Raw genomic sequence first — 23,029 nt, forward strand, 5'->3', positions numbered from 1 at the left:
ATTAGTGATAAAAGAGGGGAACACTTCTTGTCTGTCCAAAAAAACACAAGGTGCTTCCAGACATGGAGGTCCTCAAGCCGGAGTGTTGGACATCAGGCCAGGGGATCCAATCCAGCCTGCCTGGGGTCCAGGGGAGGCTGGTCACTCCAATTTCGGTGGGCAGAGATTCCGTTCTAGGTTTTAGTTACAACCAGCCAGAAGTCTAAAGAAGCTATCCAAGGTGCAGAACCCTCTCCCCAAACTGGGTCCAGCACCTTGGATGGCTCTTTTAGACCCTGTTGTAACTAAAACCCATAATGGAATCTCCGCCCCACTTAAACCAGAGGCCCCCAGCCTCCCCTGCTGGGGTCCCAATCTGACCTTCCAAGATTTCTCGCATGGCCGCACCCTTTTCCCCGGTCCACCTTGGATGGTTTCCTAGCTCTTGTGCATTTTCCCCAAAGACTTAGTTAACTGGAAGTAAGAGCTTTAAGCTAAAATATGCTGGTATTTTTTGCTATTTTGTGAACACCCTTGGAGAGCTCCTTTAGAGTTCTGACTGGTTCTGGCTGAAATCCGGAGCGGATTCACTGTCCCACTGGCATCAGAGCCACCGCTGATAGCTATACATCTGTAGGCTCATGTCAACTTGTGCATAAGCATCCCAATGAGTTATGCATGCTCAGAGATAGATCTGTCTATACCACCAATATTTGCAGTCATTCCCTGCACCCTGGAGTCAAAGGCAATAGCAGACAGGACCCAAAATACCAAAATCTTCCAAATACCAGCATATTTGAGCTTAAAACTCTTAGTGCCAATAACTAAACCTTTGGAGAGCTATTCCAACCATTAAAATGGAAGGGAGGAGAGAAATGGTGCAAAATGGTGCGTAGTTAAACCATGGTATTCACTGCCACAAGATGTAGTGATGGCCAGCAATGGCTTTAAAAGGGGATTGGACAAATTCATGGAGGAGGAGGAGGCTTTCAATGGCTACTAGTCCTGATGGCTAAGTGTCGGAGGCAGTAAGCCTAGCCGATGTACAACATGTTGTAGCCATGTCCTGCTGGTCGACAGCTGGTCGGCCACTGGGTGGACTACAGGGACCCTTGGTCTGATCCAGCAGGGCTCTTCTTGTGTTCTTATGTTCTTAAAAGCCAGGAACGAACAAGCAACGTGCGGAGGGAAGGAGGTGGGGCAGAGGAAGGGGGCATGACCCTGGCCCCCGGGCTTGCAGTTCAACCCCCCGGGCACTCTAACTTCCAACCCCCACCTCACCTCTTTGCCCATCGTGGGGCCTGCTCCTTTCCCACTAACCCCGTCTCTGCGTCTCTTTGGCAGGAGGAGAAGAAGGTGCCTCCGCCGATACCAAAGAAGCCACCGCGCTCCCGGCTGCACCCGGTGAAGGACCGGTCCTTGGACTCTGTGGACCGTCAGAGGCAAGAGGCCCGCAAGAGGCTTTTGGCAGCCAAGCGGGCGGCCTCTTTCCGCCAGAGCTCGGCCACCGAGAGTGCAGACAGCATCGAAATCTACATCCCCGAGGCCCAGACCAGACTGTGAGGCCGGCAACGGGGCGGGCGGCTTTTCTAATGACCCCGTCCACGCGGAATACGCAGCACACTGTGACCCGCGGGCTGCGTTCCACCATCTCTCCAGGGAGGGCGACTCGAGGCCCAGCCACAGTCTTTGAAATGATTTTTTTAAAACAAAAAAACCAAGAAACTCCTGCAATCCATGGACCTAAGGCCAGACAGACGTGGAAACTGGGCTTCTGGCTCATTCACCCATCATTTGCAGCAGGATTTGGCGGTGACCAACCTTCGCCAGTTGCTCTCCTCCGGTCCATCGAAACCAACCTTTCCCAACTCAGCCCTTTCCAGATGTGTTGGACTGCAGCACCCATCATTCGCAGCCAGCGTGGCATGTTGGGGTCATAGTCCAACCCATCTGGAAGGGGCCAAGTCGGAGGAGACTGATCCAGACCTTTCCTCTTGCCTTCCTTGAACTCTCTTCTTCTAACCTTTGCCCCCTGCTCCACTTGGAGTCCACCCCTGCCCCATTGATCCAGCCCTCTCTTCACATGAGCTTTTCTCACTGTCCTGCAGGATCGGGGCCCCCATTGACAACCCCGTCACTCTGCATCCATGGGATCTAGGCCCACCAATATTTATAATATAAATATATATGTATATGTACTTCTATAAATATAACCGAAAGGGCAGAATTTGCCCGAGACCACAGCTGTGTTTCTGATGGCGAGAGGCTTCTCGTCTCCTCAGGAGACCCCCACCACCACCATCCACCCTGTCCCATGTCAGCAGCCCAATGCCCCACCCTCCACACGCCCAACATATACAAAGGTCTCCCACACACACCCAGCCCCCTTCATGCACACACACAAATGGTTCCAGCAGGGAGTTGGATGACTACAGCTGTATCTGCCCGGAGATCTGTAGGTGGGTAAGCCTGGTCATCTCTGACATGGTGAAACTGAGCCATTGGCTTTCTGGGTGGATTTTAGGCATGCCCAACTAGTTTGGGAAGGAGCAGTGCATATCCAACTTCCTCAGTCTTGGAGAACATGTTCCTGTAGAGAGAGCCCCCAACAGTGTTGGCCTGTTGAGTCCAGTGTTTGATGGTGCCCCTCAAATGGCCAACAGCTCATCGCATTGCATCTGAGGAGCATCGTTCTCAGGACTTGGGAGGTCATCATTCCACCCTGCTCAGCACACTGGAGTTACACGTTCCATTCTGGGTTTCGAGAAGAAGGGTGGTGGGAAGAAAGAGAGGGTTTCAGAGGAAAGCTACAGTGGTGTTAAGGAGTCTTCTATAGCAGGAATGGGCAGAAAGCAGATCTCCAGATGTTTTGTACTTCAGCTTCCAGCATTCCTGACCACTTAGAGTTGAAGTCTGAAACATCTGGAGAAGAACCTTCTGCCCATTCATGATCTACAGGACAAATAGGCTGAGAAAGGGCTAAAGGAACAGGTGTTTAGCTCAGAGCAGTAGATTTTAAAACATCCTATCTTCAGGGAACATTCCATATTGACTTGCTTGAAATGGAACTTTTGCACATTGCAAAGGATTCTAGGAAATCCATTGATTTCACATAGGGCACTGCAGACACAGCATGTTGAGCTTCAGCGTTGCCTATTGCAAAATGAGAGTATAACCTAGAACAGCCTTCCCTAACCTAAAGACCACGTTGGCTGAGGATGATGGGAGTTGTATTCCAATGCATTTGGAGGACATCTGGTTAGGGAAGGCTGTGTTAGAACAAGCCAAACACTTTCCAGCAAGTCTAGGTTTGGAAGAGAAGAGGGTCAATGGTGGTGGGCAAGATGTCTGCCTTGCTAATCTTCTCCTCAAGAAGCTCCAAACGTCCCAGGGAGGAAGACAGTTTGGAAAGCCACTGGCCTACAGACAGGAAGTTAATAGGACTGGTGTTGGTGGCCTGGATATTTATGAGGGTGTCCGCATGAAAAGAGGTGGTGCAATTTTTCACCCTTTCTACTGAGAACAGAAGTAGGAGCAACTATCAGCACAAGCAAGCTGTTGGGGAGGGTTGTGGGATCTCAGTCGGTGGAGCTTCCGAAAGGAAGGAAGGAAGAAAGGAAGGGCATCTCCCTGGGATTTTGCCAGTTGAAGAGATCTCGTTGCATGAAGCTGGTTCTTACGACATGAGAGTGGCATGGCTGGTGCATCCCACACTACTCTGTTAATGCAGAAATCATTAATGTGGAAGGGGAAGATGTGGGAAACACCAGCATAGAGGCCACATTAGGAGGGGTGGTGGCATTGGCATGGATCTCATTAGGAAAGCCATCATGAAGCCTGACCATTGGCCATTCTAGCTGGGGATGATAGGAGTTTAGCTCAATATATCTGGAGGGCTCAAGACTGGGCAAAGGTATAGTAGATGGTCAACTGGGTATCTTCCAACACCAGGGATGGCTTGTTCCAGAATAGGACATGATGGCATTTTCCAATGCATATCAAGATCAGGACCATTCAATAGGAGATTGGAGGAGAGAACAGCAAATTGCAAGATCATCGTAGGCTAGCACCGTTGAGCCTAGGTGAGCAATCCTTCGAGAGTAGTTGTGGGGAGAGGGAAAGTAATGTGAGTTGATTTCACAACGTTAAAAAAAAGGGTCAAGCAAAAGACCTACAGGCATTGCTAGTTCTGTTCCATTCTCCCCACTCAAAATCAAGCTTTGTAGAAGGCATCAGGAGACCCCTTTGTCTGTTTCCAGTTTGCAGGTGGCACTTTTTGTTGGCCTGATGGGATCTGGGGTTGCTTCCACTTGGGCTTCTCCCATCCTATACTAGGCCATGTGTCAAAAGGAAAAGTCATATGCCTCTCAGTGGGGACAGCCACCAAAGCCCGTTGATTTAGGTAGCCAAAAACGCGCTTGACTGGTGGCTAAGCCTACCATGGTTTTAGGGCTTGCTGTGCCATAGCGAGCATGCTGGGATAAGAGGGGGAGATCCTGAGTCCTGGTTGAGGCAGACGCTGAGAACACTTCAAATGAGACTATTGTTGTTGTTGTTGTTGTTGTTGTTATTATTATTATTAATTCTATTCCACCCCATTGTTGAAGCTCTCTGGACAGTTTACAAAGGTTAGTCTAGCGTGGGATAGAGTGGACTTTTTGGACCTTCCAGCACAAACCAAAAACTTCAAATCCCTACTTTTCCTGGTTCAGTCAGCAGCATGGCTCTGAAGACCAATTGCTGGGGAACAATGGCAGGAGAGGACTATTGCCCTCTGCCCTGCTTGTGGGCTTCCCAAGGGCACCTGGTGAAACACTCTGGGCACCTGGGCTGGATCTACACTACTGCTTTAAAGCGCTTTATAACAGTTTTATAGCGCTTTAAAGCAGTAGTGTAGATCCAGCCCTGGTTAGTGAACCACATGGGCTGTTGGTCTGGTCCAGCCACAGGGTCTTCTGTTCCCCATGTTTACCCACCCAGCTGCCATCTTGGCACCTGGTGTTGGGTGAGAAAGATGGAGTAGATGGAATGGATGTTCTTCATTGGGCCCCAACCTGTTAGTGAAAATAGGGGGGGAGAAAAAGAACGGAAGTAAAATAAAGACCACAGGGCAGCGTGTATGAAAATAACCCATGCAGGAGCAGAAGGACACATGAGTGTGATAATAGGCCACAGAATTTGGCTTTCCGTCTTCATTTTCAGAAGCAAGCTTTTGGCCCTTCTGGCTGTGAAGATAGAAAGTATCTTGAAGGTGTGTGACAATGACTGGTGAAATCTCTGACCAGGGGGGTGTTATTGAGTCATTGTTTTAGGAACCGGGGCAGGGCTTTATTTCCCATAATACAACTTGCCCGAATCCCATAACTACCAGATGCAGCATAACTGAAGATAAATTCAAGTTACAGAGGTGGTTAAAATGCCTCCTGTTTGCAGGCCATGGGCTATTGGCCGATGACACGAATTCCCAACATCTCTAGAACCTACCCAGACTTGGATCTGGCAGGTGCCTGAATGGGGAACTGCTTGGAAACCGCATCTCTGCTGCAGGGTATAAATGCAGCAGGGGCAGGTGGCTCTGATGTCAGTGGGGCAATGAATCCGCTCTGGGTTTCAGTCAGAACCAGCCAGAATGCTAAAAGAGCTATCCGCACCTTGGGTACCTCCTTTAGAGTTCGAATTGGTTCTGACTAAAACCTGGAGCAGATTCGCTGCCCTATTGACTTCAGAGCCACCAGCCTCCACTATATAAATGAACAAAAATAAACAAATCCAGCTTTTCTTGCAACAGAATTTGAGCCAGCAGGGCGCAGAATATATTTTGTTTTTCTCATGTGACACGGAGTAAACAACACATCCCTTGCTTGCGTCACAAGCAAGGGTAAATTAGGGGCAGGTCAATTGGTCGCCGCAGAGGGTTCCACTTGCCTCCACCTGGGGGTGGGGGTGGCTTTTCTTCTGACCCCAGCAAACTCTGTGCTTCCCAAGAACATCTGTCTTACCCCACTTTGCCACTTCTGTTTGTTTATTTATTTATTTATTACATTTATATACCATCCCCCATAACCAGGGCTCTCTGGGCGGTTTACAGAAATTCTAAAATTAAGATAAAAACGAGTATACAAAATTTAAAGTTCTAAAACACAGAACATACACACACAAAGCATTAAAAACCATTAAAAAACTAAACATGTGGGTGATTAAGATGTGCCGCCATATGCCTGGGCAAAGAGGAAAGTCTTAACTTAGCATCGGAAAGATTGCAGTGTTGGTGCCAGGCAAGCCTCGTCAGGGAGATCATTCCACAGTCTGGGGGCCACCACCGAAAAGGCCCTGTCCCTTGTTGCCACACTCCGAGCCTCTCTCAGAGTAGGCACCCGGGGGAGGACCTTAGATGTTGAACGTAGTGACCGGGTATATTTCAGTGGGGTCAAAGGTCACCAGTGCCTATCTGGCCCAGTGGGACCAGCCATTGGCCCTTTCGCAGAGCAGGTGCCTTATTCCATTTCAGTTGCTCACTTGGAAAGGCCTCTTTCATTCCACCCCCACCCCCACCTCTGCAAATGGCAACAGAGGAGTCTGTTAGAATGTTACCACTGGAGGGAAGGAGGTGAAGGGTGCAATCCTTTCTGGAGTCTGTCATGCATCATAGGCAGAGCGCTCTGTATTTTTGCTAGATGGGAGTTTTGCCTGTCTAGGTAGGGCTCTGTGAAGGGGGAGGCAAGGTGGCTGGGGAGGGCTCATATCCCCACTTCCTAGTCCCCTTCCCCCGTTCCCACAGAAACATTCCCTTTCCATCCCCTCCAAGCTCACTTTTGCAAGCTCGGAGGAGCAGCCAATGTGGTTCTCCCCATTCCAGCTGCAAGAGGGAGAGGGAGGGAAGCTCAGACTCCTGGCTCCAAGGTCGGAACACTGTCTCTGACCTTGGATCCAGGAATCCAAAATGTCCTAACAGCCTCACTACACTGTCTAGATGCTGCCATACGATGGCTCTCCCTGAATCCTTATTTATTTGGCTCATAAATAAATTTTGCTAGGCAAATAATAATAATAATAATAATAATAATAATAATAATAATAATAATAATAATAATAATAATAATAATATCACAATAAAATTGACAATATACATGCCAACACAGCCTAACATACAATATCTGGTATAGGAAGCAAAAACCACATTGCAGGTACTGGGATAATAAAACAAAAATACACTTTTAAAAAAAATTAAGACAGCAGTGTGGGCACCAGGTGAACGTCCCTTCGGAGATCATTCCAGAGCTGGGGAGCCACTCCCGAAAAAGCACCCTCATCTCACCTACACCCCAAGCAACCAGCAGAGCCAATGGAGCTGACCTTCAGTCTGTGTCCAATTCAAGCGGTGTCACCCGCGCAAAAACAACTAGTTCCGAGCAGCAGGGACACAACTAGGGTTGACCCTCAGGGCCAAGATCCGGCACGCTGCAGCCCAAGACACCATCCAAAGAGTGGCAAGTGATGGATGTAGTAGCAAACAGGCCCAGTCTCAGCCCCTGGGCTGACATGGGCAGGCCGCCCCACCAGGCCCAGCGCAGGTCAGTGCTGCACTGTTCTCCCTTGTTTGTTCACATGGCAGCAGCTGGCCGGGCCCCTGTACGCCTTTATTTTATTCTTTTTCACTTTAAAAACAGAGCGTCCTTTTCTACAGCAAAATGATGCTTATTCCTGAATAAATATTCCACATCAGGGTAGCCAAAGCAAATTCCATGTTCTTCCTGCAGTCATGACGGTGCTAGGATTTAAGTCAGTGTCAAGAGCAAAAGAGCATGTATGTGCTCAGAGTATTTTGTCTATCGGGCTTGGAAACATTTTGGAATCTGGAAAGAAGGAGCTGTCATAAAGCATAAAATGGTGAGGAGCAGACAGGAGAAATATGAGTTGTCTGCTTCACAACTGAAGTGATATGGGGGGGCAGAGGTGTAAGTCCATTAAGGGTGCAATCCTATGCATGTTTAGGCAGAAAGAAGTCCTACAACTCCCAGCGTTCCCCTGCCTGCATGGCTGGCTAGGGGATGCTGGGAGCTGTAGGACTTTTTTATGGCTGGCTGAGAAATGCTGGGAGCTGTAGGACTTTTTCTGTCTAAACATGCATCAATGGCTACTAGCCCTGATGGCTATGTGTTACCTCCAGTAAGCCTATATGCACCAGTTGCTGGGGAACATGGGTGGGAGGGTGCTGTTGCATGGTGTCTTGCTTTGTTGGTCCATGGCCGATGGCTGGTGGGCCACTGTACGAACAGAGTGCTGCACTAGACGGGCCCTTGGTCTGATCCAGCAGGGCTCTTCTGATGTTCTTATGCATAGGATTGGACCCTATGTCTAAAATGACCTAGATGCACCATTGCAGAATTTGAGGTAGATGCAGCTGCTGTGCAATCACAGTGTTGGAGGGTCCCCTCCGTCACCGTCTGATTGTCCCGAGCCTCATGGTTCCAATGGCACATTTGTAGGATGACTCCCCCAGCAATGGAACTGACGCAGCCTCGGCTACAGGCACATTGGCTGTCGCATCAAGTACGCAGGCAGGGTTTGCTGGAAAGGTAATTGGAAGCCATGATTCATGCTAGGGCAATGTAATCCGATTAAGTCAGGTGTCCTTTCTGTCTCCGCTCCTGCCCTGAATCCGACAACGCCAGGGCCTTATTTGGACAGAGAACAGGGCAAAATGTGATCGAGCACCCACCACCGATCAAAGTCTGGGGATGTGCTCAGAATACGGACGAGATGAATCAGAGACTTTTAAGGAGTTTACACATTCAGGGGTTTGAGTGGGATTTCTTTTTACAGAACGTTCAAAAGGCCAGGTCAAAGGCTTGCCAGGAAGACGGGGCTGCCTCCATACAGGGGCTACCTCCCTTTTGAGATGTGTCCCCCCCCATTTTCCAATGTCATCATGTTACGCCAGCAGTAGCCAATAACCTAAAGCAGCCTTCTCCAACCTGTTGCCTTCCTGTTGGACTGCAACTCCCATCAGTCCAAATGGCCATGCTGGCTGGGAATGATAGCCGTTGCAGTCCAACACATGTGGAGGGCACCAGGTTGGAGAAGCCATTGAGGATCCACAATGTGAAATTGTTAGGACATGGGGAAGTGGTACTGTGCATCACTGGAGAGAGAAAGAGCACTGAAATGTTGCAAGTCCCTGACATGCTATGATTCTAGATGTGGGTATCTCTTTTCGCAGTGAAGAAAAATCACTTGAGCAGACCTGCAGTCTGAAGATCATGTGATGCCTTACCTGGTTGACCACAGTCACTGAGAACATGGCTGCTCTTGTGGATTTAGGAAGCTGTGAAATTCTTCCTGAGCTGCCTGATGTCCTCACACAGCCCCATCCAAGGACTTTGCCTAGGGTGACCATATGAAAAGGAGGACAGGACTCCTGTATCTTTAACAGATGTATAGAAAAGGGAATTTCAGCAGTTGTCATTTGTATGCATGCAGCCCCTGCTGAAATTCCCTCTTCATCACAACAGGAACACTGCCCTCTTGACCAGATAAAAAAGAGGGCAGGGCTACTGCAGTTTTACTTTTGTGATGAAGAAGGAATTTCACCAGGTGCTGCACACCTGCAGAAATTCCCTTTTCAATACAACTGTTAAAGATACAGGAGCCCTGTCCTCCTTTTCATATGGTCACCCTAAAAGACTTTGCGAAACTCAGAAGTTTGCATACTGCTGCACCAACTTAAATTGACCCAATGCACAATATTTTACCTATTTTGTACAATCAGTGTTTATTATTATTATCATTACTATTATCATTAATCATCTTTTTATATCAGCAGTCAAGTGGCTCAAGACTGCATACAAAAAAATTAATTAAATATCACAAGTAACAGAGTAAAGCCAGTATTCAATTCACTTAAAAAAATTAGACCTGATCAACATAAATTCCTTTAAACAAAAAACAAAAAACCAGTAGATTTGCTCCAACTGTAGATCTAAAAGAAAGTAGAGTAGCACACAGTTTGAACTTCTGGTGCTAAATTGAAAACCGCTGTTAGCCTCTCTATGGGAATCTTACCTATGGTGCAAGTCCTATTTTCCTAACATTGGCAATTTGCGTGGCAATTGTGTTCAGTTAAAAAACATTAGAGCCAGTCAGGGAATGGTGACTTCTAGCTCTGTCCAGTGGATAAGGCTATCCCGGAAACTCTCAGAAAGTTTGTGTTTATTCATTCATTTATTACATTTCTATACTGCCCAGTAGCTGAAGCTCTCTGGGTGGTTCACAATAATTAAAACCATAAAATACAAGACAAAAAAATACAATATTAAAAAATTAAAGTTTAAACTGTAGTATAAAAATAAAAACCCAATAGAACCTAACTGCATTGCAAAAATATAATACCAGATTTAAAACTGAAACTGACAAACTAAATATTTTTAGGGTTAGGGAGTATCACATGACCCATCTAGGTCTATTATGCAGAGATATTTTGGCTTGGCTTGCTGTTTCAGAATATAGCAACCAAGAGTAAGATATGTCTTAGATGCCCAACTTTATTTCTGGCAGGGGTCCTGTGCCTTTGAACAACAAGCGAACATTCATCCATTGTAGTTTCTCCGGATATTCTTCCAGCTATGAGAAATGCATCACTATAGTGCCAAAGGCAAAGATTAATTCTGAGGGCAACCACGTTATTATTATTATTACTTTGCTTGTTGGTTATAGCAGCCACAATCCAGCTAAAGTTAGTTGTGATTAAGTCCCATTGAAACTAACAAAACAAGTTAAGTAATGACTAACTCAGGTTAGGTATGGGGGTGAGTCAGTCTCTTTGCAGTTGGTCAAACTTTCGGATGTGTTCACTGATAAATCCATTCCATATTGTTTCTACATTACTCAATGACTTTTAAACCCATATGAAAGTTTGAATTTAAATGCATATTTCTAAACATATTTTCTGTCAAAATACATATTTAAACATGTATTTTGAGGTTATTATATTTTTTGAGCCAAGAATGCCATCAGAACACTCAAGAAGTATGAAATAACTAAGTTCCAATCTACACATTAGTCCAGACGTTGTGGATCAGGTCCGTCCGTGTCGGAATTTGCAAAGTCTGAATTCCTCAAGCATCCGTAACTGGGATGCCAATGGTTTGGATCTAGACTGAGTCATGCTCAAGGTTAAAACAGACATTGTGTTAAAGTTGTGTCTAGCAGCAACACAAGAATCTGCACAAGGATCCAGGTCAGGACTCTAGCATGGGGGGTAGGAGGGCTTTTAAGATCCAGATTCTCCCTTAAAAGCATGCCCGGTCACTGAGGTCACCTGAAGAGGTGCTCCTGGTGGTTCTGCATGGACCTGTGGCCCATTTGGAGTCTACTCAAAGTAGTTCATTTAGGGTATTGGCTCCTTCTCTACAGACATTGTTTCATTTTTGGTGCCTGCTGAGCCATTCTTATTTCAACAAGCCTTCCCTGACTAACCAGTCACAGTTTTATTAGCATCATTTGCTTTTAAAGATTTTTAACTCTATTTTGATTGTCTCTTTCTTTCCTCCTTCCTTTTTATTGTTCAATGTTGGGGAAGATGCCATTTAAAGTAATGTTTGTTTTGGCCCTTAGAGAGCAATCCTAGAAAAGTCTGGGGAGTCATGGGATTCATGATTCGTGGATTCAGCACTCCAACCTCAAACCCAGGAGTCCGAGCCCCCTCTTCCCCCTCCCCCTTGCAGCCGGCACAAAGGGAATCATGCCAGCGACCTCAGAAAGTAAGGGAAAGGGTGTGTGATGGTGGGCAAGGAAGGGATGGAAATGGGGAGGCCAGCTTAGGCCATATCGAGAGGCCTCCGTAACCTCCTTCCAACATCTCAGCTAGATGGGTGAAAAAGCCCATCTAGCTTAAATGCAGAGTGGGAGGTGCAGCGGAGGTGAGGATTGCCTCCTCCTCCGCACTGGATACTCATAAGCCTCCAAATCTGGAGGCTTCTGAGTATCACAGGCGGAGCCAATAGGATTGCTCTCTTACAAGGTCAGACCCATTGACATCAATGGACAAGTTAGCATAACAAAGCCAATATTCAACCCATTACTTTCACCAAGGGTGTAGTCATGACTAACATTAAACCGGATCGGAGTCCTTACATAGTGTTTATTTATTTATGTTCATTTAGTACATTTCTAATCTGCCCAGTAACCAATGTTCTCTGGGTGGAGCACAACCCGTTAAAAACTTAAAATGCCATTTTAAACAGTTCAAAATGCAATGCAAATATCTAAAAGAATACAATACAATATAATAAACAGCACAGGAATTGATAGAACAGCCATAACGGCCTAGCATTAGATCTCTAAACAGACCTGGGAGAAAAGAATGGTCTTTCCCGGGCACCAGAAAGATGACAGTGTAGGTGCCAGGTGAACCTCTTCGGGGCGTTCATTCCATAAGTGTACAACATGCCACCCATCAGTGCAGGATGGCATAATCCAAAGGCAGGTCACTGCCCCCAAAGCGTTTACAATCTAAATTTAGATGGGTCCGGGGGTGGAGGGGAACCAAAGGGAAGGAAGAGAGGGAGGGAGTGTGGCCAGCAGAGCTCTGTGTTACTTAGGCTTCATTTGGGCTGGGAATAAGAGACGTTTTATAGAATCGCAGAGTTCGCTTCACCCAGGGGTTGGCGGCACGTGGCTCATGGGCCACTTGTAGCCTCCCCTTGCCTTGCGTGGCCCCTGCCACCCCACCCCCACCCAAACTTGCTGCTGTGTTGGCAGCAGCAGCAAAACGTTTGCCGGTTTGCTCCTGGTATTTCATGGCACACGGCAACAGTGGCCCCAAAATGCCGCATTTAGTTTTAAAAGCAGGCATTCTGTGGTGGTTCAGCCCTGCAGGGGATTCTGGGAGGGGGCTTGAAATTGCCCCCCAGAGCCTCCAATGTTGCCCACCATTAATCTAGTCCAACTCACCATTCAGTGCAGGCTATGCAATGCAGTATGCAGCTACAGCATCCCCCTTTTGAGCTGGGGTTTGGAAGAAGAGGGAGAAAATGAGACCATGAAGTGGTCCAGGGCAGCCTTCGCCAAACCAACACCCTCCAGATGTTTTGGAGTGCAACTCCCATCATTCCCATGGCCATGCTGTGTGGGAATGACGAGGATTGCAGTCCAACACAGGCTGAAGAGAGCTGCTCAAGGAGGAAGCTCCAGGTGTCAGTGGGCAGCCAGGGCAAATGGAGACCAGGGGGCAGAAGACCAGCGGATCACAGAGTTGGGACGCCAGGATCTCAAGGCAGGATATTAAAGCCATGGAGACTAAAGATAAGGGGTGGGGATTCATGCTGGATAATGGAGGGGATAAGAAGCCATTTTGAGTATTGGGAGGCTTCCCTGGTGCCTCCCAGAAGTTTTGGACTACAGCTCCCAGTATTCTTGACCAATGGCCATGTTTGCAGGGGCTGGTGGGAGCTGAAGTCCAAAACATCTGGAGGGCACCAGGTTGGGGAGGGCTGGGGCAGACCACCAACTTGTGTTCCCAAAGCAGCTGAAGGGCTCAGCAATGTACATGTCCTATTAGAACAAGGGCAAAGAGCGAACAGGAGGTAGAGAAAATAGTCCACTGTCAAGATCATTTAGAGCAGTGATTGCTAGTATGGTAAAATGCACGTGATGATGGGGGGGGACCCTACTGCTCCAGATGTTCAACAGGCACCTGCACGCACGCACACTTTCATCCTTTTCATGTTAGTTCTGGCCATATGAAACTACCCTAAGGTTTTCCTTCATTAAACCTGACCCAGGCCAAGCATCAAACAAATGTCTCTCTCTTTTTCCAAGACAGCACCCATCCAACAGCGGAGCTTTTTAAGCCTCCCCCACCCCCCGGATGCCGTGTTCAGAAATACAGCACTGCCCTCTGCTGGCAAGTAGGTGGCATCGCAAAAGGCGTCCTTGCCTTCTCCCCACAGAAGGCCCTTAACCCATCTGGGTCTCTCTGAGGCCCCTTCCTTCCAGTGGGTCAATATTGGTTGCACCCAGTTCTTGGGAATGGGTTGATGCTGTTAGGCTGATGGTAGCCTCAGGCAGTGGCTTTCAAGCTTTGTACCTTCAGGAAACAGACAAGGATTACATTTATATATCCTGTCTTTTTCCCTCCTTCAGGAACTCAAGGCAGTGTACATAATCCTCCTCCTCTCCATTTTATCCTTACAACAACAACAACCCTGTGAGGTAGGCTGGGCTGAGAGTGTGTGACTGGCCCAAAGTCACCCAATGAGTTTCCATGGCCGAGTGGGGACTAGATCCCGGACCTCCCGATTCCTAGTCCAACACGCTAGCCACAATACCACACTGGCTCCCCCATCGTTCGGGACCGTGGGATAAGCGCCAGGGTATGTTCTAAGGCACAAGGTCAATTTAAAGGTCCCCACCATCACCCCCTGCAGCACACCCAGGATCCCCCCCCCCGCATCAGTACATTGCAAGGAACGATTGATAGTGGGGGGCATTGCTGAGTGCAGGGCTTTGGAGGCCCTGGGCACGATTCCATCTTGGTCCTTCTCCTACCAGGGCATCTGAGCAGGCATCGGTCCCCACAGCGCCATCTTTGTGTTCACAAAATGCATTGTGCCAGGCTTTCTAGTTCGAATGCATTTGGGGTTTAAAAAAGAAAAACAGCTGCAACTTTGTTGTGGTTATGACCCTGTTTTGCTCTTACCCACAATGCACTGGAACAAATGATGCCCGGCACATTGCACTTGGGGAAAATATAGCTGGTGGCCACTGGGGACTGGAGTGCAGGGCTCAGACAAGGAACACCATGGGGCCCAGGGTTGGCTTGGCCGTTCCGCCTGGTGGTGTCGAGCGCCTGGTGGTGGGGCAAACTGTCTTTCAGAGAAACGTCCACCATGACCGATCCTCTCAGGGAGAATCTAAGGAACCTCTGGGTTTCCCCCCAAAAAAATCACACTTTGAAAACCACTGGCCTGGAGTCAAAAGGCTGCAGTGAGGCCTGGCAGTTGCTATGGAGATGCCATTGTACTATAGAAGTCTCAAGCCAGATTCATGACTGGCTCCCATGTTTCCACTAACAATTTTCACTTTCTTTGCACTAAGAAAGCCAAGGACATTTAAAAGCATGTGCCACTGATGCCCAGCCTAAGGTATTTTACTGCCTTGGGTGAAGGACAAGATGGCGTCCCCTCCCATTCCATATACAAAAGCCAGCAGTTGAATCTTCTTCAGCACTGGGAAGGGGACAGCATCCTTCATCCCACCAGAAAACAGCTGGCTAGCTTAAGGGAGTCAGGGAAGGCCTCTTCGGCCCACAGCCTCCTTCTCCTCCAACACCTTGCTGCCAGCTCCCACCATCTTCCACCTGAGGCCAATGGTAGCGCCGGCCCTAGTACTACCATCCTGTCCTTTGTTTGTTTACTTCCCCTAAGGCTTCTAGAGCAATTGTTTCAATAGCCCTCCTCACCAGTCACCACAAAGTCATTTCTCTGTGGCTCCCTTTTCACAGGAATCGGCCCAATATCACTGAAGGTGAGAGTCAGCCATGGTCAATGAAACTGAAAAATAAAAAAATAAAAATAAGGACAGTTGATTGCATAAACCTGCCCTTAAGAGGGCTTTGATTCTAGGCCCATTCATACTTCTCATCACTCAAGCGTATGTTCAACATGGAAGAACATAGGAAGCGGCGTTAAACTGCATGAGACCCTTGGTCCATCTAGTCCAGAACTGCCGACACTGACAGGTGGTGGCTCTCCAAGGCTTCAGGCAGGAATTTTTCCCGCCTGGACATAACTGGAGTTAGAACCTGGGACCTTCGACATGAAAAGCACATGTTCTACCTCGTAGGACACACTGCTACCACCACTGCATTTACTCGTATCCTCTCAAACCATGGTCCTTTAGCCTAGCAGGAATTACTTCTCTTCTGTCTCATCCGCACTGCCAACACAGCAGGGAGTAAATTAGCCCCGTTTTGCTTCCACGCATTCCAAAGGCCTTGCCCACTCTCGACTAATGTTGGAGTATGAAAGACTCTGGATCGGGAATCTCTGGATCAGGCCCTGATGCTGACAGGGCGTGCGCCTCTCCAGTAGCAGAAGTGAATTTTCCACAGAGGCCCACCGCAGAGGACTCACGCAAGAACATTTGCTCTTGCATGCGGCATGGCATGAAAGGTTCTTGCGGAACTGAAGTTAGGAGCCTGTTGCATCTCAGCACTGAGCTGCTGGGCCTTTTAAACTTTTGGGTGGAGGGAAACCACAAACAAAGGTAGCAGCACATTCATCAATATGCAAGATGGAGGCCTAGAGAAACTGCATGACTCTCTTTCTCTCTCTCTCTCTCTCTCTCATATATATATATATATATATATATATATATATATATATATATATATATAGGGTAACAGGGCTAGGAAGGGCAGGCCTAGAAATGAGTTAAGATGTTTCTTTTTCTTTATTCCTTTATATCCCAGAAAGCTAAAACTAGGTTTGCTACCAAATTAATGCAGCCTTCCCCAACTGAGCACCCTTCAGATGCTGGCTGGGGGATGATGGGAGTGGCAGTTCAACACAGCTGGGTGGCCCCTGGTCGAGAAAGTCTGGCCTCAAGAAAGGGAAAGGTGGAGGTTCTTGCTCAGAAGAGAACATCCACGAGGAAGGATTTCAGTGAGCTTCGTGACATTCCTCAGGTGAGGGGGAATCCCATACGCCTCTAAGTTGCTGCCAAATTTCACCCCAGAGCAAACTTTAAGGTGGCTTTGGAGGCCTTGTGCTCAAGCAAAAACACCTTCGAGGATTTTCAGAGGAAAACTCTTTAGGAATTAGCAAAACATTTCTCGGGAATAGCTGAGGCATCTGTGTGGGCGAGGGAAGGGGCATCACACATCTCCAGACACGGCGCTGAAGGGCTGGAAATACCATTTAAGATCTCTTCACCCCCCACGTTCTCCATCCTCCCCACCCACCTTTGAGGATAGCCAACATAATCATAGAAGTCTTGAGGGCAAGGGTTTGGGGACCAGGAATTTCTCTGGGGTTATGGCAGTGGAGGCTGGTGGCTCCGATGTCAGTGGGGTGGTGAATCCGCTCGGCGCTTCAGTCTGAACTAATCAGAATTCTCAAGGAACCATCCAAAGTTCTTTGCGGAGAGCTCACTGTGATGGAGTAAATGCTTTGCACCTTGAAGAGCTCCTTTAAAGTTCTGACTGGTTCAGACTGAACCCTGGAGCAGGTTCACAGCCTCGCTGACATTGGAGGCACCAGCCTCCACTGGTTTGAGGTAATGGGTGGTGTGTTGAGAAGGCCCAACTGAATCGCTGATGGTGACCCTTTGTATCCTCATGTTTTCATCACCACCCTGACGGTGCCTGAAGTTCTCATCCTTCGGTACTCCTGCCACGCTCCTGCCTTCTCCCTCGCTCTTTCGGCTCACAACCACACAGTACACACACACACACACACACACACACACACACACACACACACCTGGTGCACCCCCAATGTAGCATGGCCCATGGAATTGTGGGGAAAACACTTGCCCAAGCCTTTGCCACCTGCAGAGGTGGCTTGGTGCGGCCTCCTGCTAAAGGGGTACCAGGGCTTGGTGGCCATCCAGCACCTGCAGAGCGAGCCAAGTGCTACCTTTTGAGGCTTCAAACTAGGGAGCCTCTTGCACTGTGAAAACCTTTCAAGGGAGCGGGGGGAGCTTTTTAATCCCACCCTCCACGGATGACTTGGGAGAGGCTCTGTCTCAGCGGAAAAGAGCCCGAGAAAGACACGTGATGGACATTGCTGCTGGTGACACGTTTGCAAGCCAGGACAGGCCCAAATCAGGGGCAGGAACGGTGGACTGCAACTTGGGCATTCTGGGAGTGCGACGCCGTGACTGGCGCCATGGCTGGACTGTTAGGGTCCTCCTGCCTGATGGATGCTGGGAAATCACACGGGTAAGCGAGGCGCCATCTGGAACTCCCCAAACCAATGGTCTTCACAAGGAGGACGCGGCATTGAAACGCTTCCAGCGGCCCCGTCCGTCCCGCAGCAGCAGGACTTGAACGCCACTCCTGTACTGAAGGCTTCCGAGTGACCAACAAGCACAAAAGCTAAGGCTGGTTGGGATTTTTATTTTTTAATCATAGAATTGTAAATTTTAATCATAAAATTGTAGCACTATTTATTATTATTATTATTATTATTATTATTTATTTTTTAAAAAATCTTTATCAGCCGCCCTTTGGCCCACAAGATCCCAGAGGGTGAAATACAATTGTAAAAGCAACCTCAAATTTAAAACAACTACTAGAAAGAGACTCAGCAGAAATCTAGCCAAAACCTCAATTCTGAGTCTGTTTTTGCCGCTGTGCCAAAAATGTACACAATTTCCTTCCTTTCTTCCTCTCTTTCTCTTTCTTTCTTTCCAGAGAAATGCTTGGTCGCGCCCCATTTTCACCACATGGGGGTGCATTTATACAACAGGAAACCATTCCAGGTATTTTTTTTCCCCTCTGTGTGTCTATGAAGAGATTTCTCTATACAACACAACAATCATGCAAGTTCATTCTTTAAGGCTGCAATCCTAAACGCATTTACCCAGAGGTAAATTCCATTGAACAAACTGAGACTTACTTCTGAGTGGGCATGCTTAGGATTTTGCTGTGGTTTTTTCCTACAAAGGACTAATACAGCTACCCTCCGGAAACTTTTCCAAAGGGTTCTCCAAACTGTTCCCATTTTAAAACAAAATTCTAGAGAAGGATATATATTGGGATTGCTTCTCAACTGGGGGGTGGGGGGTGGAATATGCTTTCCATCATCTGCCCCGAGTGGACAACATTGTTATGCCAACAAGAATATAAAAATTTTAAGGCACAATCCTATTCTTATTTAGAAGGAAAAAATCCTACAATTCCCCACATGCGCTAGTCAGAGGAACGCTACGAATTGTAGGACTTTTTTCTGTCTAAACATGCATAGGATGGCACCCATAGTGAAATTATTTTGCTCTCTCATGAAACTTTTCCTCCACGCGGTGTTCTCTGTGTGCTTCTCTCCAGAGTGTGCACCTACCCTCTGGCCTCCACCCTGCACCTAGAGGGCTGTGTAAGAGAATAAATACAATGCAACATGTAGGAGAAAGTTTGGATCAGCCTCGGATGTTTTTTAATTTTTCTTTGTCAACTATTGCTATGAAAGCGACCGTGAGGCGACCACACACACACACACACACACACACACACACACATTCACACACACACACACACACACATTCACACACTTATCCCAAACAGCCTTAGGTACTACGGGCACAGCCAAACAGAGACGTTCTCTCGCCAAAGACCCATTGAAATGAATGGGGACTGCGCAGTCATTTCAAGCGGGCTTCATGCGGGAGACCATCCCTGTGGGATGCACCCGTGTCTTCTCACCCTCTGGCTCACATTTGTCCTATCAGTGGAAAGAATTCTATCACGACCTCATGTCTTAGTCACTTGTTGAAAACAGGTGGATCTCAGGGGCTTCCCCTTGGAATCAGGGCCTCTCAGTCTGAGATCCGTCTGTAGCTAGAGGCACAAAGGGACCGTGACACAACCCCTGCCTCCCCTGCTTGGCGGCCGGCCTGTCTTCTCAATGCCATGCCAGGGAACCAAGCTTCTCTGTGGAGCTCGACCTCCGTCCACATCTTAGTTCTTAGCCATGTGCCTGGAAGCGGAAGGCCTTCCACTCGTACGACAAACAAATACTGTACAGTGCCCGTTCCATGTGATTCCATTTTTATTGTAACTAATTTAGCCGTAATGGAAATAATAACAATAATAACAATAATGATTAATAATTAAAACATTGCTCTTTGATTACTCCGGGCCCAGAGCGTTGCTTAGCAGCCACGCCAAGGGCCTGGTCAACCTTTGAAATCTTGCCTCTGCTTTCTTGTTTGTGTTCTTCTGTGCAGGGAAAGGGAAGTCTGCCATGAGCTTGGAGAAGGTTGGTGGGTACCCTAAACAACACCACGGATAACTGCTTAGAACAAGGGTGTCGAACCTCCTTCAGCCCAGGGGACAAATTCAATTGCAGAGAACCTCTCGGGGGCCGCATTCCATTGGTGGGTGGGGCCAAAGGTGATAGGGGCAGGGCTGAAGGAAAGGAGGGCCTTCTCGGTTGTGGCACCAAGACCAGCATATTTTATCTTAAAGCTCTTACTGCCAGTGACTAAAGCCTTAGGAGAGACATTTCAACCTTGTAGAATGGGAGAAAAGAAATCTACAAAAGTTGGGATACCACCAAATGATTGGCGGTCAGAGAAAAGGGTGTGCCATCGGGAAAGGGGACATTGCCATCTGGGGGGGGATTGACGTGAGGTTTCCCATCCTTGGTTTAAAAGGCATACGCATGGACTGAAGAAATCCCCTGCTCCTCAGATGGATCAGGGCCTCTTGGGGGAGAGATGGAAGACTGAACAGCTATTTATTTTTATTATAGTGTGACTGACTGTCAGGATTTCCACAGATTTGTCCAGGTTTTTGTTCGACACTGGGTGTCAGGGGAGATTTTCTGTAATTCTCTATGGCCCCATTCAGAAGACACCTTAAACCACGGTTTTAACCACAGTGGTTAAGCCAGAAAGCCAGGTTGTGTTCAGAAGACACCTTAAACCACGGCTTTAACCACAGCGACTAAAGCAAAGAGGCTTATTCACCACGGTTAAAACCATGGTTTAAGGTGTCTTCTGAACACAACCTGGCTTTCAGGCTTAACCACCATGGTTAAAGCCATGGTTTAAGGTGTCTTCTGAATGGCGCCAGTGATGTCCTGGAATGACATGCTTTCCCCTTTAAGGCCACCATTAGCGTGGCAGGGGTGAATGGCACACTTTCTGGAGGTGCATCATTCCCCCCACTGCTCCAATTGGGCCCTTAAAGGGGAAAGCGTGTCATCCCCAGACATTATAGAGAAAGCCCCAATTGGAGCAGTGGGGGTGGCGGGAATGACATGCTCTCCCCTCCTCCTTTCCAATCATCAGGGCCTCCAGAAAGCATGACATTCCCCCCACCAGCCATGCTAATGGTGGCCTCTCCCCACCCCCACTTAGTGTCCTCTTTTGGGGTTTCCCAAATATGGTCATCCTAATTTTGAATCCACCTAATAACAGCCATTCTATGGGCAAATTACAAAAAGTAGAACTGAATATAATACAAAATAACCAGCACAGGAATAAATATAAAATATCTAAAAACAGCCACAAAAGCTAAAAACTAAGCTCTGAAATGCCTGGGAGAGAAGAAAGGACTTTGCCTGCCACCAGAAAGATAATGTTATAGGCACCAGTCAAGCCTCGTATGGGAGTTTATTTCATAAGTGGGGTGCCACAACCAAGAAGGCCCTCATTCCTGTTGCCACCTGCCTCGTTTTCTCCAGTGGGAAGACGTTCCTTTAGGTACTCTAGTCTCACACTGTTTGGGGCTTTACAGATCAACACCAATGATGACTCTCCTCTGTGTGACAACCTTTTAAGTATTTGAAGATAGCAGTCTTCAAATACTTAAAAGGTTGTCACACAGAGGAGAGCCAGGATCTCTTCTCGATCCTCCCAGAGTGCAGGACACGGAATAACGGGCTCAAGTTAAAGGAAGCCAGATTCCAGCTGGACATCAGGAAAAACTTCCTGGCTGTTAGAGCAGTACGACAATGGAATCAGTTGCCTAGGGAGGTTGTGGGCTCTCCCACACTAGAGGCATTCAAGAGGCAGCTGGACAAACATCTGTTGGGGATGCTTTAGGGTGGATTCCTGCATTGAGCAGGGGGTTGGACTCAATGGCCTTGTAGGCCCCTTCCAACTCTGCTATTCTATGATTCTATGATTCTATGTTGAACTGGGCCCAGAAACGGACCAGAATCCAGTGCAGCTGATGAACATAATCACATTGATCTCCAACTGGCCCTCTTTAACAGGGAATTTCTTATTTTCTGGGGCCTGGGCCTGGCCATATCTTGCCCCTACTTTAACATTTTAGGATGCACTTGTTTGCCTTCCACTGCAGTACTAAACTGACTAGAAAAACACAAATGTGCTATGGACGGTTTGTTAGCACACCCAGCTTCAGAAACCAGCACGTGGCAGGCTGTTGCAGAGTAAACAAATACCTACAACGAAAATCACCAACTTTTCAACCTTCCCTCATAGTTGTGCCTTGGGTCTGCAGCAATTAGCAGGCGCTAAGATTTCTCTCCTCCACTCTGTGATTATGGCATAGTTTAAAGCTACAACACATGGATAGGGATAAGAAAGAGGGCCTTCTTGGTTGTGGGACCAAGACCGGCATATTTTAGCTTAAAGCTCTTACTGCCAATGACTAAAGCCCTGGGAGAGGCATTTCAACCTTGTAGAATGGGAGAACAACACACGGAAAGGGATGCTTCAAAAGGCGGCAACCCCAGAAGTAGGGGGTGATGTGCTTTTGGCAGCTTGTAGTAGCAGAAGGGGCAAGGTGGCCACTTACGAAGCACCCAAAATAAGAGGCCAAAGAAGACACTGATTTGCATAACGTGCACATGCTGAATTATACACAGAGAGGCAAATTTAGACATAATTATTTGATTTAAATAGAAATACAGTCCATTTCCCCATAGTGCAGATGACTGTGAACAGGTAACCCATGTACCTGCCGTCCAACTGCTAACCAAGGCAACAGTTCTTTATCTTTAAAGAGAACAGATAGTGATAAGAGAGAGGGCCTTGGACAGGATAACTCTTCAATTAGAAGACTGTCCTCTGTAAAAGAAGACTTGTGGCTACCATATCAGGGCACCAAAGGGTACCAAATCCATATCATTAGTATCGCTAGGTCGCAACTAGGTCTGCTCTGAACCTTTAAGCCCTCTGATGAAGCAGAAGACAAGGCAGTTACGTTCGCTGTCCAGATGCTAAATTTTGATGGGCAACGGTTCTTTCTGGTTCTTTATCTCCAAATGGGACTTGGCCCTTCACATAAAGGTTGGTCCTCTGTAAAAGAGGACTCATGACAAGCCTAAGTAGAGCTGTTCAAGTGATGGTTGGT

The 23,029-nt window shown here is 47.7% G+C and overlaps 2 protein-coding genes across 2 annotated transcripts in view; one reads left to right on the top strand and one right to left on the bottom strand.

Moving 5' to 3' along the window:
• DLGAP3 (DLG associated protein 3) overlaps positions 1 to 1,577 on the top strand; it is an 84,072-nt gene extending 82,495 nt beyond the window's left edge. The window contains exon 11 of the mRNA XM_063140826.1: positions 1,324 to 1,577. Coding sequence (XP_062996896.1) covers positions 1,324 to 1,542 — 219 coding nt within the window. The 3' untranslated portion in view covers positions 1,543 to 1,577. The remainder of the gene's footprint in view (positions 1 to 1,323) is intronic.
• Positions 1 to 23,029, bottom strand: part of TMEM35B (transmembrane protein 35B) — a 225,240-nt gene that overhangs the window by 177,002 nt on the left and 25,209 nt on the right. The gene's annotated exons all lie outside the window — the stretch shown is intronic.

The sequence above is a fragment of the Elgaria multicarinata genome, chromosome 13 (assembly GCF_023053635.1).
Source record: "Elgaria multicarinata webbii isolate HBS135686 ecotype San Diego chromosome 13, rElgMul1.1.pri, whole genome shotgun sequence".
Taxonomy (NCBI): domain Eukaryota; kingdom Metazoa; phylum Chordata; class Lepidosauria; order Squamata; family Anguidae; genus Elgaria; species Elgaria multicarinata.